The 14,820-nt window shown below is 34.1% G+C and overlaps 1 protein-coding gene across 1 annotated transcript; it reads left to right on the forward strand.

The window, feature by feature from the left end:
• Positions 1–4,929: 4,929 nt before the first annotated feature.
• On the forward strand, positions 4,930–14,699 carry LOC126702197 (uncharacterized). Its single transcript, XM_050400855.1, has 8 exons — positions 4,930–5,491; positions 6,491–7,804; positions 8,539–10,341; positions 10,935–12,026; positions 12,611–12,715; positions 12,882–12,971; positions 13,588–13,698; positions 13,779–14,699. The coding sequence occupies exons 1-8, from the start codon at positions 5,432–5,434 to the stop codon at positions 14,316–14,318; spliced, it is 5,115 nt and encodes a 1,704-aa protein (XP_050256812.1). The 5' UTR covers positions 4,930–5,431; the 3' UTR covers positions 14,319–14,699.
• Positions 14,700–14,820: the final 121 nt, after the last annotated feature.

Raw genomic sequence — 14,820 nt, forward strand, 5'->3', positions numbered from 1 at the left:
TGATAAAGACTGCATTAGATTGGGTTTCTTATATAATTAGATTAGTTTAGGATTTCTTTGTTTATTTTTGAGATTAGATAGTTATTAGTGTTTGAGTTCAGTTAGGATTAGTTCTGGTATGTTGTTATCTTTATTTCTTTATTTTCCAGTTCTAGATAGACATGATTGATGAAATTCAGATTGGATAATTTCCAATAGTTGGGTGTTGATTCATAAGTGACCCAAAGTGTTGATTCTTAGGTTTATCCTTTAATTTTCTTGTTCTTATATTTTTGTTTTATTCATTTTCTTGCATCAATATATCTTTCACACTACGTATAATTGGGAAATATGGTAGTAATAATAATTAGGGTTTGAAAGATATATATCTTAATGGTTCCATTTTTTTTTTTTTTTTTTTTTTTTTTTTTGTGGTGCCTAACAACCCCTCCCATGTATACTTACAATGTTCAACAACAAAATATATAAATAAAATAGTAATTATTTATTTATAATAGGGACAAAACCTATTTTTCTTTACACCTATTAGTAAGTTAGTATGAACTATGACGTGCCAAATGTCTAGCTTGTCGGTGTGACTCGACTATAAATTAGAGATGGGACCATCGTAGAACAATTTTATGGTTGTTTAGGTCTTTTTCCTTCACAATCATGACCATAAGGTTTGACAAGGCCAGGAATACGGACTTAATTTATTTTTTTCTTTTTTTGAGAAAGACTTTTGTTTTTTTTAGAAGAATTTTTGAGAAAGACTTAATTGTTAATGAAGCATGGAGAACAGTATCACTAAAATAATTAAAAATCAGTAGGTTCCAGTTAACTCAACTGGTAAAATTTATGATGATTGTATAAGAGTTCTGGAGCTCAATTTTGGTGTTTTGGTCTAATAATAAAGAGTTATTATCAGGAGCGGATAACATAGGTTGAAACTCTCTCTAAAAAAAATTAATTAAAAACCATAATTAGAATTATAAAAAAATAAAAAAATAAAAACACTCATGCAAAGATTAAAATTTATTTCTCTGCTTGTATATGTCATATTCTCTTATACATCATCTATTAATTATAGAATACATTTTTGCTAGAGTCTTCATGTTTGGTTGAGGATATCTACTGCTTTGATTTGATAGATCTTAGGATAGAAACTAGAAACACATTGAATGATCACTAATAAAGGCTTGAATTATAGAGCCTGATTTGTTGGAAATTATAAAAATTAATTTTTTAATAAATCAGTTTGTTCAAGGCATTTGGTCGTATTTCTATATTTTATTTCTAAAAAGTAAAGACTACTCAAAAGACACCGTACAGAATGATTTTTAGAAAACTTTAAACCACTGTTTCTGGGTTTTTTTTTTTTTTTTTTTTTTTTTTTTTTTTTTTTTTTGTGGATTTAATTGCATCCTTTATAATACCTACTAGATCTCAATCCAGTATCTTTGGGCTTTGGTGGTGTCATGAAGCCTTTTTAGGGATGTATGTGTTGTTTGGGAAGGATGGCAACTTAAGGCTGTGGATGCTTAAGATGTCAATGGACTGATATTTGGTGATAGGAAGGCTGCAAATGAACCGAACTAATTATAAACAATTTAGGCCCAGTTTGAGTAAAATTTGTTTATGCTAATTTATTTAGCAAATAAGTTAATTTCAAGTCAAAGTTTATACTCAACTATTGAATGCGCTAAACTTAAACTCAAAACATGATAACGTGTTTATAAATTAAGGTACGAGGCTAAGACTCAATTTAAGTATATATAATATTGCATGTTTATATGTATATAAGTGTAAAAATATATGTACTTGGATTGTGCCAAATTGTAAATAAGTTTATATTATATCGTATTATTCTTATAATTGATTCGTAGTATAATTTTTAAAAATACAAGGATGATGAATTCAATTTTTATAAGTTCATAAATGAAAATCATTCTATATAATTAACTCAAATAATGTAATTCAACTGTAATTTAGTTGTAATTCATTTAAAAACCATTATTTAATTATTATTAATTATCACTATAGATTTTGTGAATGAGTAAAATTTTTATTTATGATGTTTACTGTATATTGGAAAAGAACAAATCAATCAAATAGCTAACGAACAAACTCAATCTTATTTAATAAGAAAATTGATGTTTATGCTCGAATCACATTCAAAATAAAATAAAATGAATAATTTTAAACTTTTATATGCAACTCATTTGTAGTCCTAAAGCGGGTTTTGAGTCCATAATGAAAGTGTGTCGGCCAGATTGTGGTTTGGCCCATTTGGGTTTGGTTGAAAAATGGATCTTGAAAGGTGAGATGTGGAAATTGAATGGGTGTTGGGTTGTTTTGTGATTTGCCATTGTTTATTGTGTTGTTTATTTGAGTTGCATCTTCAAAACCCATTTGTTTATTTTGAAAAAAGAAAATCTACAATTTTCAAAACAAAATTTTCAGATTTTTTGAAATTAAAAAAAAAAAAAGCTACCAATTAGGCCCTTACACGGTTACACCACTAATCAAACCTCATGCAATAACTCACTTTTTAAATTTTCAAAAATTTATTTTAAAAAAAAAACTTTTTTTTTTTTTTTTTGAGAAGGCTAAAAAAAACTTGTTAGTGTTCCACAATGACAAAATGTAGAATTTAATAGGGCCAACGTTTTACATGTATTTATAATTCAACCAATCTTTAAAGCTAAGTGTGGTAGTAAGTAGTAACCAAAAATAGAGAAATCTCACCTACCTTATTAAAAAGGGTCAAGTACCAAACACATTGCTATTATGTTATTTTCTTTTATACTTTTAAGGTCACCGACGTTCCCAAGCTACTATCTTTGTATGTTTATGTGTTACTTGTTTATTAATGTTTGTGTTAGGCTAATATGGATGATCAAAACCCACTTGTACATGAAGCCACCGACAAAATCCTTAGCTTGCAAAGTGTGCATCTATGAATAAATTAACTATGCCATAAAAAAAAAAAAAAAAAAATTCTTCAAGAATTTACATACAAGTTTTCATCACTAATCTATTTCAAATAATCACAAATAGTTATTTGCATTGTCACATAGTTTATTGAACAAAAATTTCACAAAATTATATTAAATGATAATTATGTTCATAATGAAAAGGAGCAAAGAAAATATATACCTGTTATTGAGGTCTGGTTCTTTGTTGAATCTACCACTCAATTGGAAGCCATAATGCAAGAGTTTAGAGATACCAAAACAATCACAATATGAACCAGTTCCAATTGAAAACCAAGTTATACTTATATAGTATTGATGCAGTTATCAACTGATTTTGTAATTGAATTTGGTTAGGCATAATTTGACAATTTCTCAATATGAGAGAACTATTCCAATCCAAGTAGCATAAAACCATAATAATAACAACCCCCCCCCCCCCCCCACCTTTATTTTATTTTTATTTTTTTATAATAAGAGTGTTGAACTTAGTAAATTAGGATTTATGCTAAATTAGGGAAAGATAACTCCCAGCCAGCTAATTGGATTAGATGAGTTACAATCATTGCCCAATTGTTTGTCTAATGGATAAGGTTGATATGGTAGTGCTTTCGTTCATTGTGGTTTGTTTTGAGTGTCGACACTTAAGTTTTAGGTTGGAATAAGTCATAGACTAATAGTTGTGTCATATAAAGCTCCATCAATATTATCTTATTTTATGGGTTATAGTTAGCTCAATTAGTGAAGTCGTTTGTCATCAGAAACAGACGCTATAGATTAAAACTCTTTAAAAAAATTATCTTTTTTTTTTTTTTTTTGGTGGTGATTATAAACAAAAAATATATTTATTAAAAACCTTGTGTGTCCAAAATTCTTCGGGCAACTGACTATTTCCTAATATATGTAGTCCTCTATCTTATACATACATACTAGATCATTATAGAGAAGAATTCATTGAAGATATCTCAGGATGCTAGTTAGGTGTTTTGAAGCCAAAATTTCATAAATCTCGTAAAGATTTGGAAATCTCTAAACCAACCTTCTGTAGTTTTTAAAATTTTTTGTTCTTTTAAAAACAAACAAGTTTTTAATATAATATGCTTAACTTATCGTGAAAAAGGAGATCTAAAATAATTGTCATATGCCAAGACTTAACCCTTTAATCATCACACTTATCCCAATAATTTATGAAGATAAAAACACCATAAGGATAATATATATATTTCTTTAATGTTTTTTTGACTTGGTCAATCTTAAAATCACTTTGTTTTTTGTTTGAAGTAAAGCTTATTAAATAAGTTGTAACTACCCACCCTAAACTATAGTGATAATTGTAACATACATCTTGAATTTAAAAAAAAAAAAAAAAATTTACAATCAACATTCTAATTGGACAATAATTTACAATTTTCATCCATTATCTAAACTAGTGTTACACAATGTAAAATGATCTTTTTAGGATGAATTGTAAATGCTTTCATAGATAAGCACACTATAAATATTGTCATAGCTTAGGATGGGTAGTCACCAACTAAACTATTTATTGTTACACCAACTTAGAAGTTGGGAGAAAAAATTGCAAATTATTATCTAATTAGGAAATTAATTGCTATATTTTAAATTTTAGGGTACATACTACAAACACCCCTATAGTATGGGGTAGATGATTATAATTAAAAAAAGAAAGAAAAGGAGAGTAGGACTTGTTAGTTGTTGCACAAAATCAAACAACTTGTTACAATGTGGTACCAAATTTTATCCAAAAGGAAATAATAAAAGAGACAAAGTAAAAAAAAACACAGTCGTAGACAATCTTATTCAAGCTGGACCCCTTTTATTAATTTTTAATTTATTTTTTACAAAAAAAAAAAAAAAAAAAAAATTTGGGCCCAAAGGGCAAATCTGTAAAAACAGTCACTCTGTTACCATCTCCCTCCTTCTACTCTCAACCTATATAACCTCACTCCCTACCAAGCTCTTCTTTCTTTCCCTCCTATTCTTTCTCCCAAGTCAAAAACCCTAGAAAAACCTTTTCCACCTCACACCTCAAATTCCACTTTCCCATTTCAAATTTTCCGCAATTTCATGCAATCCCAGTGGAATTCAATTCCCTTTGGACTTCCTTTTCCCCACTCTCACTCCCCATTTTCAGTGAAATCCGCAACCAAAATTTCCCCCAAATTTCTTTTCAATTCAAAAATTTCCAAGCTTTAACTTTTCTCCTCATTCAGCAATTTGATCACTGATTTGTTGAATACCCATTTCGATTTCAACGATCATGATCGTGTATCATTAGGAAAATTTTCATGTTGTTGTATAAATTAAAGGAATTTGTTGTTTTTTCCATTTATTTATTTGGGTCTGTAAAAGATTAGGTCTTTGGTGTAATATTTGATTTTTTTTTTTTTTGGTTTCCTGTAAATTATGGTGTTTTTTTGGGGGTGAAAGAATAATTTTGGGTATTTGATAAAGTGGGGATGGAGAACAGTGAAGAAGCTGTGGATGATCAGGGCTCTGGATGGTTCAAAGTGAAAAAGGTGTTCGTTTGAGTTCATTTTCTTCCATTTTCTTCATCAGCATTGTTGTAATTTTGTTGTTGATTTTTTTTTTTCTCATTAACATTAAAAAAAGAATTATATTTAGCTGCTGTTTGGTCTCTGGGAATGCTGAGAGAAACGAAAAGAAAACAAAAAGTTGAGACTTGATAAGGCATGAAAGTGGTTTAATTGGACTTATTGGAGTGAGTTGTTTTGATTTTGAAATTATAATTTCAATTTTGCTTTTTCTTCTCTAGCATTTTACCAGCTACCACACGGATCTCATTCTAGATAAATTGGGTTGTGATAATTTTTTAAATTAATCCAGTGTGATCAATTGTGTGTTGCACTTGCTACTTATGAAAGTTAGGACTTTGGAGAACACCTCAATGCATATCAATGAGAGATGTTTGGACACGGAAGTGGTTACTTTCACTAATAACTTTTAAATGCTTCATTGTATCTTAAGTTGTTTATTTATCTTTTGGATTTTTATTTATGGTATAGAAATTTTTATTTTTATTGAACTGATTTATTTGGGCTTTAGGTTTTTACATTGTGATGCATAAAGTAACAAAAATGGATCTGGATATCTATTCAAATCTCATATGTTACTTAGAGAGGGTGCTTCCACCCCCACCCCAATGGACGCGCACACACACACTCACACAAGGAAAATAGATGGTGTTCCATCCCTTAAATTAAAGAGTAAAATATGAAACAAATTTTTGCTTGCGTTTGAAAATGAGAAATCTTTTTACTCTTTATTGTCAATACGTTTGAGATGACCTCTATTTTTATTTCCAAGGAACAAAAAAGAACCATATTTCTGCCCTCTTCTTTCAAGTTACCTGCTTTTTAGCTGAAGTGTTTATTATATGTCTTCTGTATTTTTTTTATCAGTTCTTTATTTATTTACATTAGAAAGTATATCAATTCCATATTCAACCCAATTCTCATATTTTTAGCTGTATTTTCTTCCCATTTTTTCTTGTCCAGAAGCATAGAAGTAGTTCAAAGTTTTCTCTTCAGAGTTGGGTTGGGGGATGTTCAGGAAAAAATGCTTCTAGTTCTTTACATATTCAGCCCTCATTGAATGAAAATAGTGGGAATTCAAGTGGCAAGCACAGATCTCAGCTTCCGAAGGCAGGGGGAAATTATGCTGTAAATAGCCATTGTAGTGTTGTAAATTCTGTTTCTATCTTGAATGAAGACAAAAAGGATGTGCTCTATCTTGACAAATGTGTAGTTCAACAAGATACTGAGTGTCCTGATTCGGTTCCATTGTTTGATATAAATTCTAATGGTGTGACTGGAGATATTGAGAAAACTCCCCAAAAGGATAAGCCTGACACGGTTCACAAATTCAAGTGGGGTGATCTAGAGGATGATGCATTGCTACTGCATCATGAAAACACTGTTGGAGTAGGAATCAAGTTTGGTGATATTGGGAACGATAATTTGGTGGCCTGTAGGAAGAATGTAAACAATAACAATTCGGTTTCCCCTCTTACTTCTTGTGCTATTCCCCAAGAAAACAGCTTGGTGGCAGCTGCAGATGCAGATATATGCAGAAATGAGGTTTCTGAAAAGAGCTATACAGAGGTGAATGAAATATCTTTAGAAGATGCTGAAGTTCCAATTGTGAATGAAAAAAAGGTTGACCCAGATGTTGAAGTTTCAATCTGCAAGGATATACACACTGAACATGTTGACCCAGAAAATAATGATCATTTAGATACTGGTCCATCTGGTGAAGATGTGGGGACAGTGGTGAAACTTCAGGCACCTGTTATACCAAAGGCAGGTTATTCAGATATTTCTGAAGTACCAATGACAAATGGGGCTCCAAGCACAGGTGCAGTTTCCCAAAATACCAAGTTGGCTCCTTCTAAAAAGAGTGGACCTGAATTTTCAGGTGATGCTACCTTTACAGGCCCTACTAAAGACCAAGGAAGTCCATCGCATGGTACAATACAAAATGAAATGCAAAACACACAGATTATGAATGCCCTTGGAGAAGGTGAAACAACTGAAAGTAAAGAAAGATTTAGGCAGCGTCTATGGTGTTTTCTCTTTGAGAATCTTAATAGGGCCGTAGATGAACTTTATCTTCTTTGCGAACTAGAATGTGATGTAGAGCAGATGAAAGAAGCCATTCTTGTTCTTGAAGAGGCTGCATCTGATTTTAGAGAACTAAATACTAGGGTGGAGGAGTTTGAGAATGTGAAAAGGTCCTCTCCTCAGCTAATTGATGGCACACCAATCACATTGAAGAGTGACCATCGCAGGCCTCATGCTCTTTCATGGGAGGTAAGCATGTTCACATTTTTTTTCTGATGTTGGAAATGAAATTTTATGCTCAAATTACTGAAAATTCTGTTAATCAACAACACTGAAGTTTTTATGGAAAGATATTTGTTGATATCATATACTTATTATAAATCAGTGTTTTGTACTAATAATCTTCACTCTGATTTTAATAGTCTAAGAATGTGAATTTTCTCGTGGGTTGTTCCTTCAATTTCTGAAGGCATTAACTTTGCAAAAATTTGCTTAATTTAACATCATCCATTCACTATTCCTAAGCTAGAGAATTCTCCTTTGGGAGGTCAAAATCACCTTCAGCATGTTAAAGAACAAAGTCAAAAGTAGGGCACTTGAAGAAAGGGTAATGATCGTGTAAAGAATATGCAGATGCCTGTGCATAGTTTAGTTGATGAAGACATTGCATGTACATGTGTCAACCATTGTAGGGCAACATATCTTCTTAAAAAACATTTTTGGCAACGTAGCTCATCAAAAACCATTGTAGGGTTACCTGGCTCTGACCTTATTAAAGTTCACTCAATGAAGGTTTATAAAAGAGCGATACCTATATAAAAAAAGAAGGTTTATAAAGCAGTGATGCTTTTAACCATCTACTTTCATATATCATTTGTGATCTTTTGTGCCCCTTTTGTTGGAGTAAGTTCCATTATACAACTTTAGTTTAATCACCTTTCTCTCTAATATAAAAAGGGTTAGTCTCTTATTGTTGAGTGCAGGTGCGAAGAATGACAACTTCACCGCACAAGGCAGATATACTGTCTTCATCTCTTGAGGCTTTTAAGAAAATTCAACAAGAAAGAGCTAGCATGTTTACAGCTAATGATGTGAAAATCCTGGGGCCTGCATGTCCTAATTTTCAGTCTGTTGATAAATCAGCTGGGAAAAGCAATGTAATGCTCAATGCTAAAGAATCACAAATAAAGTCAAGAAAACAGAGTGGAAATTCAGATCTCATTCAAGGGAACCTGGGTGGAGAAAAGCGGATTATTGAGTCTGGCAGGTCCTGCAAAGTTAACTTAGGACAAAATGGACGCGTCCCTCCCCAAAATTCATCCTCTTCTGAAGTTGGTTCATCATCTAGGACACCTTTTAGGGATAGTTCTTCTGCTGGAAAGACTAAGAGAGAACAACCTGGATCTGAAGCAGATAGGCTGTTTCCTAAGAAAGAAAAAATGTTGGCAGAAAGTGGTGTTGAGAAAAATCCTAAATCTACAGAGCATTTAAAGAGGCAAATTCCTCCATCTGAAAAAGAAAGGGATAAGGAAAAGAGGAATTCAGCCCCATGGAAATCAATGGATGCTTGGAAAGATAAGAGGAACTGGGAGGACATACTTTCATCTCCTTTTCGTGTCTCTTCTCGTGTTTCACATTCGCCAGGTATGAGCAGAAAAAGTGCTGAACGTGCACGTGTATTGCATGATAAACTAATGTCTCCTGAGAAGAAGAAGAAAACTTCTATGGATCTGAAAAAGGAAGCAGAAGAAAAGCATGCCCGGGCAATGAGAATCAGAAGTGAGCTGGAGAATGAAAGAGTTCAAAAGCTTCAGCGTAACTCAGAAAAATTAAATCGGGTTAATGAGTGGCAGGCTGTCCGCAGTATTAAGTTACGAGAGGGAATGCATGCTCGCCACCAACGTGGTGAATCTCGGCATGAGGCTTTTCTAGCTCAAGTTGCGAAGAGAGCTGGCGATGAAAGCAGTAAAGTTAATGAGGTTCGATTTATTACTTCCTTAAATGAAGAAAATAAAAAGCTAATTTTGCGACAGAAACTTCATGGTTCAGAGTTGAGGAGAGCCGAAAAACTTCAAGTGATAAGAACTAAACAAAAAGAGGATATGGCTAGAGAAGAGGCTGTTATAGAACGCAGGAAACTCCTTGAAGCTGAAAAATTACAGCGCCTTGCAGAAACACAGCGGAAAAAAGAAGAAGCTCAAATTAGAAGAGAAGAGGAACGCAAAGCATCCAGTGCAGCACGTGAAGCAAGGGCCATGGAACAGCTTCGTAGAAAGGAAGAAAGAGCGAAAGCCCAGCAAGAGGAAGCTGAACTTCTGGCCCAGAAATTAGCTGAGCGACTTAGTGAAAGTGAACAACGTCGCAAGTTTTACCTGGAGCAAATACGAGAGAGAGCTTCTATGGATTTCAGGGATCAATCTTCACCTTTATTGCGCCGATCTATGAACAAGGATGGGCAGGGTAGATCTACACCAACCAACAATGGTGAAGATTATCAAGCAGACAGTGTCTCAGGCTTTGGAGGTTCTGCTCTTGCAATGGGCAATGTTACATTGCAACATTCATTGAAGCGAAGGATTAAAAGAATTAGACAAAGGCTTATGGCTCTCAAATATGAATTTTCTGAACCTCCTCTTGGTGCTGAAAATGCTGGTATTGGATATAGAACGGCTGTGGGAACTGCAAGAATGAAAATTGGGAGGTGGCTTCAAGAACTTCAAAAACTTCGGCAAGCTAGAAAAGAAGGGGCTGTGAGTATAGGGTTAATAATTGCAGAAATGATAAAGGTACCACTTGAAACCATTATTTTAAGGATTAACACTTTTTTTAACACAATATACATGTGATGGTTATGATGTTTCCAAGTTGGGTACACTAAATTGTTGGTCAGATTTTAGTAGTGAAAATTATCTCATTTGTCCATGATATCAAAACATCAACTCTTTTTAGCTGTCTATTACTTCTCAAATAGCATTTGATGAATTGATGGCTCTGTTAGTAAGTGGTTTTGGGATTGAATCCTTTTCTACTCTTACAGATGTAAACATTTTGATATATCTATTGTAGGTTGACTGTGCCCTGGACATATAGATTGTCCAATATGGTCAGGTCTATACTAGATGAAAAATTCTAAAAAGTTATTAAGTTACTTGAGGAGCTCCTTTTATTGAAGTTTATTCACGTTTATAGTTGACAAAAGTTGTCCATCCATTGGTGATAGGACATCACTCATGATTTTCCATCTGATCAATGTATGCTTTAATTCCCATTAAAGATGGTGGTGTTATAAATACACATTGCAGTTTTTTGCTTTTAATTCAATTTTGTAAGGTTCTGTTGATTTTCTAACTTAATGCATCCGATATATCTATGTGATTAGTATTTGGAGGGAAAGGACCCTGAGCTGCAAGCTTCTCGCCAAGCTGGCTTGCTTGATTTTATTGCTTCTGCCCTGCCAGCTTCTCATACATCAAAACCTGAAGCTTGCCAGGTGACAATACACCTTTTGAAGCTTCTCAGGGTTGTTCTGTCTGTGACTGCAAACAGGAGCTATTTTCTTGCACAAAATCTTTTACCCCCAATCATCCCAATGCTATCAGCAGCCCTTGAGAACTACATAAAGATTGCAGCCTCCTTAAATGCCCCTGGTAATATTAACTTGTCATCAAGTAAAACATCAGCAGAAAACTTTGAATCAATCTCTGAAGTACTAGATGGCTTTTTATGGACGGTTACAACAATAATTGGTCATATAAGCTCTGATGAACGACAACTCCAAATGCGGGATGGCTTGCTAGAGTTATTGATTGCCTACCAAGTTATTCACCGGCTGCGAGATCTCTTTGCACTTTATGATCGGCCTCAAGTAGAAGGGTCACCATTTCCTTCTTCTATTCTCTTAAGTATACATCTATTGGTGGTCTTAACATCCAGACCTCAGATCAATTGTTCCATTGACTGGGAATCTTGTCCTAGTGAAACAGTGCTGGGAAATGAAAGTCAAGAAGCTAAACTTGCTGAGTTTGCTGATTCTGGATATTCCACAGTAACCGACTCCTGTGGAGACTATAGACCTCCATTATTGGTGTTAAATGGTAGCACAGTTATACATCTACCAGATGTACCAGAGGATAGACCATTAGATGAATCATGTGAGATAAATAAAAAATCCGAGTCAGTATCCATGAGCAAGGATGGTGAAAAGGAGCAGACTAGTAGTTTAGTTGAGGCAAATAATTCCAAGACAGATGTTCCAGAAGAACCTCAAAAAATTGATATTGCGGAGCCTTTTGTAGCTCAGAAGGGCGAGAAACACTTGGTTGCAGCAGAACAAAAGAAGGAAAATTTTTTGAACTTGGAGCAGCCAGTAGCTCTTCTTCTTTCTGCTATATCTGAAACAGGTCTTGTCAGTCTCCCTTCTTTGTTGACAGCTGTGTTGCTGCAGGCAAACAATAGATTGTCTTCGGAACAGGTAACTATGCTGGTTTGGGAAAGTTGCTACAACTGCACATGTTGTTATTGTTGAATACTCCCCCCCAACCCCTTTTTCTTTGGTCGTGGGTTCTTTTTTAAATTTTATGTCCAGGTTGTTGTGAGTAAGTATTATGAACATGATTCTTGAGTTCAGTAGCTATCATGATTAAGTTGTTATGTACTGTTATAGATTTTTCTTCAAATTTTTTTATTTCAGTTTCTAAATGCTGATTTAATGTTTTCCTGGAAGGCTCCTCTTTATTTGTGACATGAAAATTCCCGTAGATAACTTTTGGCCAATTAGCATTCTGAGAATCTTCTTTCTCAAGTTCAAAATTACAACACCCTGTGTTAGTTTTACCTAAGTGGAGTCCAAGGAGGGGTGGCTTGGATACTGCCCTACCCTTCAATTTATTTTTTTTATTATTATTAATTTCATTTTCATGAATGGTCACTTTCAAGACTTAAATCCATGCACACTCACCCAATCCTTTACAATTGTACCAGAAAATGGCCCCTAGAACTTCTATCTCAAGTTATCTGTAAGAAAATTATGTTGAGATAACTTATATTCTGTTTCAGGCCTCATATGTCCTTCCATCTAATTTTGAAGAAGTGGCAACTGGAGTGCTGAAGGTGTTAAACAATTTGGCTCTTTTGGACCTTAAATTTATGCAAAAGATGCTAGTAAGTTAGTTAATATCACTTATTACCTTTGGAGATGTGTTTTGGTGATGGTGACATCTCAAAGTTACACTTTTATGATTCTATATATTCATTTTTATTTTGCAATATTCATCACTAAGCTCTTGCACTGAACTGACTCTTATTTTTGTCCTCGCTTTGGTCACAGGCAAGGCCTGACCTGAAAATGGAATTTTTCCATTTAATGAGTTTCCTTCTTTCCCATTGCACAAGCAAGTGGAAAGTCGCCACAGATCAGGTAACTTTATGCAGGCCACTATTTTTTAATACATGGATGTAAGACACCCAAGAAAAATTTAGACCTTTTTTTTTAATTTTATTTTAAATCCTTGTATTTTCAAGGGCTACTTTATTGATCCATGAGCATACGTTTTGTATGGGACCCAAGTGAATTTGGCATCCCATAGTTTTCAGTAGCTCTTTTGTTAAAGGCGACACAAAAATATAAAAGTTAGCTACATTTCAAAAAAGCTAGTTTTGTTGCTTATTTGGTGAAAGGTGAGACAAAAAGCAGAAAGCAAAAAGCTTATTTGAATGGGTATAGTCACTGTTTCTATCCTCTTTTTTTCTGCATCTTTAATGGTATTAGAGAGCTAGCTCCTATACCAAGTGCAATTGGTGACTATCAATTTCAAGGTCACTTTGTGCTATTTTATAAGTCAATTTCCTCTTAGTTATTGTAATTTGTTCTTAACTACCATTAGCTGGGACAGAGTGGGCTTTGTTAGGTTGAACTGAGTATATATGGAATTTCAATTGCATTTTTTAATGACTGTAGATGAATTAATTTATTTGTGGACCATTTAGGGCAGCCCTTAACCAAGTGCTTGTGCATTTTCTGTAATGTCTCTCAGGTTGGTTTGCTTCTGCTTGAATCTCTATTGCTTCTTAGTCACTTTGCTTTGTTCCACCTGGGGAATCAAGCTGTCCTCCGATGGGGAAAGAGTCCTACCATCCTTCACAAGGTAAGTGAAATTCTTTATGGAACTATTCTTGTATCTAAAGATTATATTGACAAAACCTAATCAATTGAGCTTGAGGACAGGTGTGCGATCTGCCTTTTGTATTCTTCAGTGACCCTGATTTGATGCCTGTCTTGGCTGGAACACTTGTTGCTGCCTGTTATGGGTGTGAGCAGAACAAGGGTGTGGTTCAGCAAGAAATCAGTATAGATATGCAACTTTCCTTGTTAAGTTCATGCAGAAATGTTTTTCCTTCTCTTCAATCCAATTTAAATGTAGACAATTCCATAAAAGATAATTCTAGTGAAAATAATCAGCTGGGTCCTGAATTTAAAAAGCCTCAAGTTGAGAGCTCCCTAAGATCTAGCCGATACAATGCCAGAAGCACTAAGGTTTGCTTGGGAAAGGCTGGAAGTTTGGGAAACAGCATAAGGAATGGCAAGATGAGAAACCAAAGAGATGGCAAAACAATTAAGGCTAGTGAAGAAATGGCTCTGAAGCAAAATCTGCTGGCTTCAGAAACTTCTACCGTAATGTTATACTGCAGATTCCCTAGCAGCTTCATTGATAGAGCAGAGCAGTTCTTTTCAGCTGGCATCCCGAAATTGGGTGATGAAGCATGAGTTCAACAGCGATACAATACAATACAATTTCGACAGACATCTGCTTTGTTGTTAACTTTTGACATTTCAATCTGAAATTATTACACGGAAGTTTCCACTGAAACTGCTAGAGGCTGGTGTTCGATTTTGCCACTGAGTCTTAAGCATCACTGACCAAGGAGAGCTTTTTCTGGGATAGCTCAGGCTATGTGATAATTATGTATTGAAAGTAATTATTCAAGATGGATTTTGATGATCATGAAAGAGTACTGAATTATAGGTGAGAATCCAGTGTTGTGTAATTCAGTTGCATTGGATTCTAAAATTCTCTTTTATTTAGCACAACTGAATGTCCAAAGGACACTATCAGGGTTGGAAAGATACAGGCAAGCCTTTTGTTCATGTATGAGCCTGTATTATAACTCTCTATTCCCTCTAACTTGTATACTCTTCACTATTTATTTTTCTGAGGTACACTAAAATAAATAATAAAAAAAAAATCAGTCGGTTTGCAAATGACTGC

This window comes from Quercus robur, chromosome 10, assembly GCF_932294415.1.
Source record: "Quercus robur chromosome 10, dhQueRobu3.1, whole genome shotgun sequence".
Taxonomy (NCBI): domain Eukaryota; kingdom Viridiplantae; phylum Streptophyta; class Magnoliopsida; order Fagales; family Fagaceae; genus Quercus; species Quercus robur.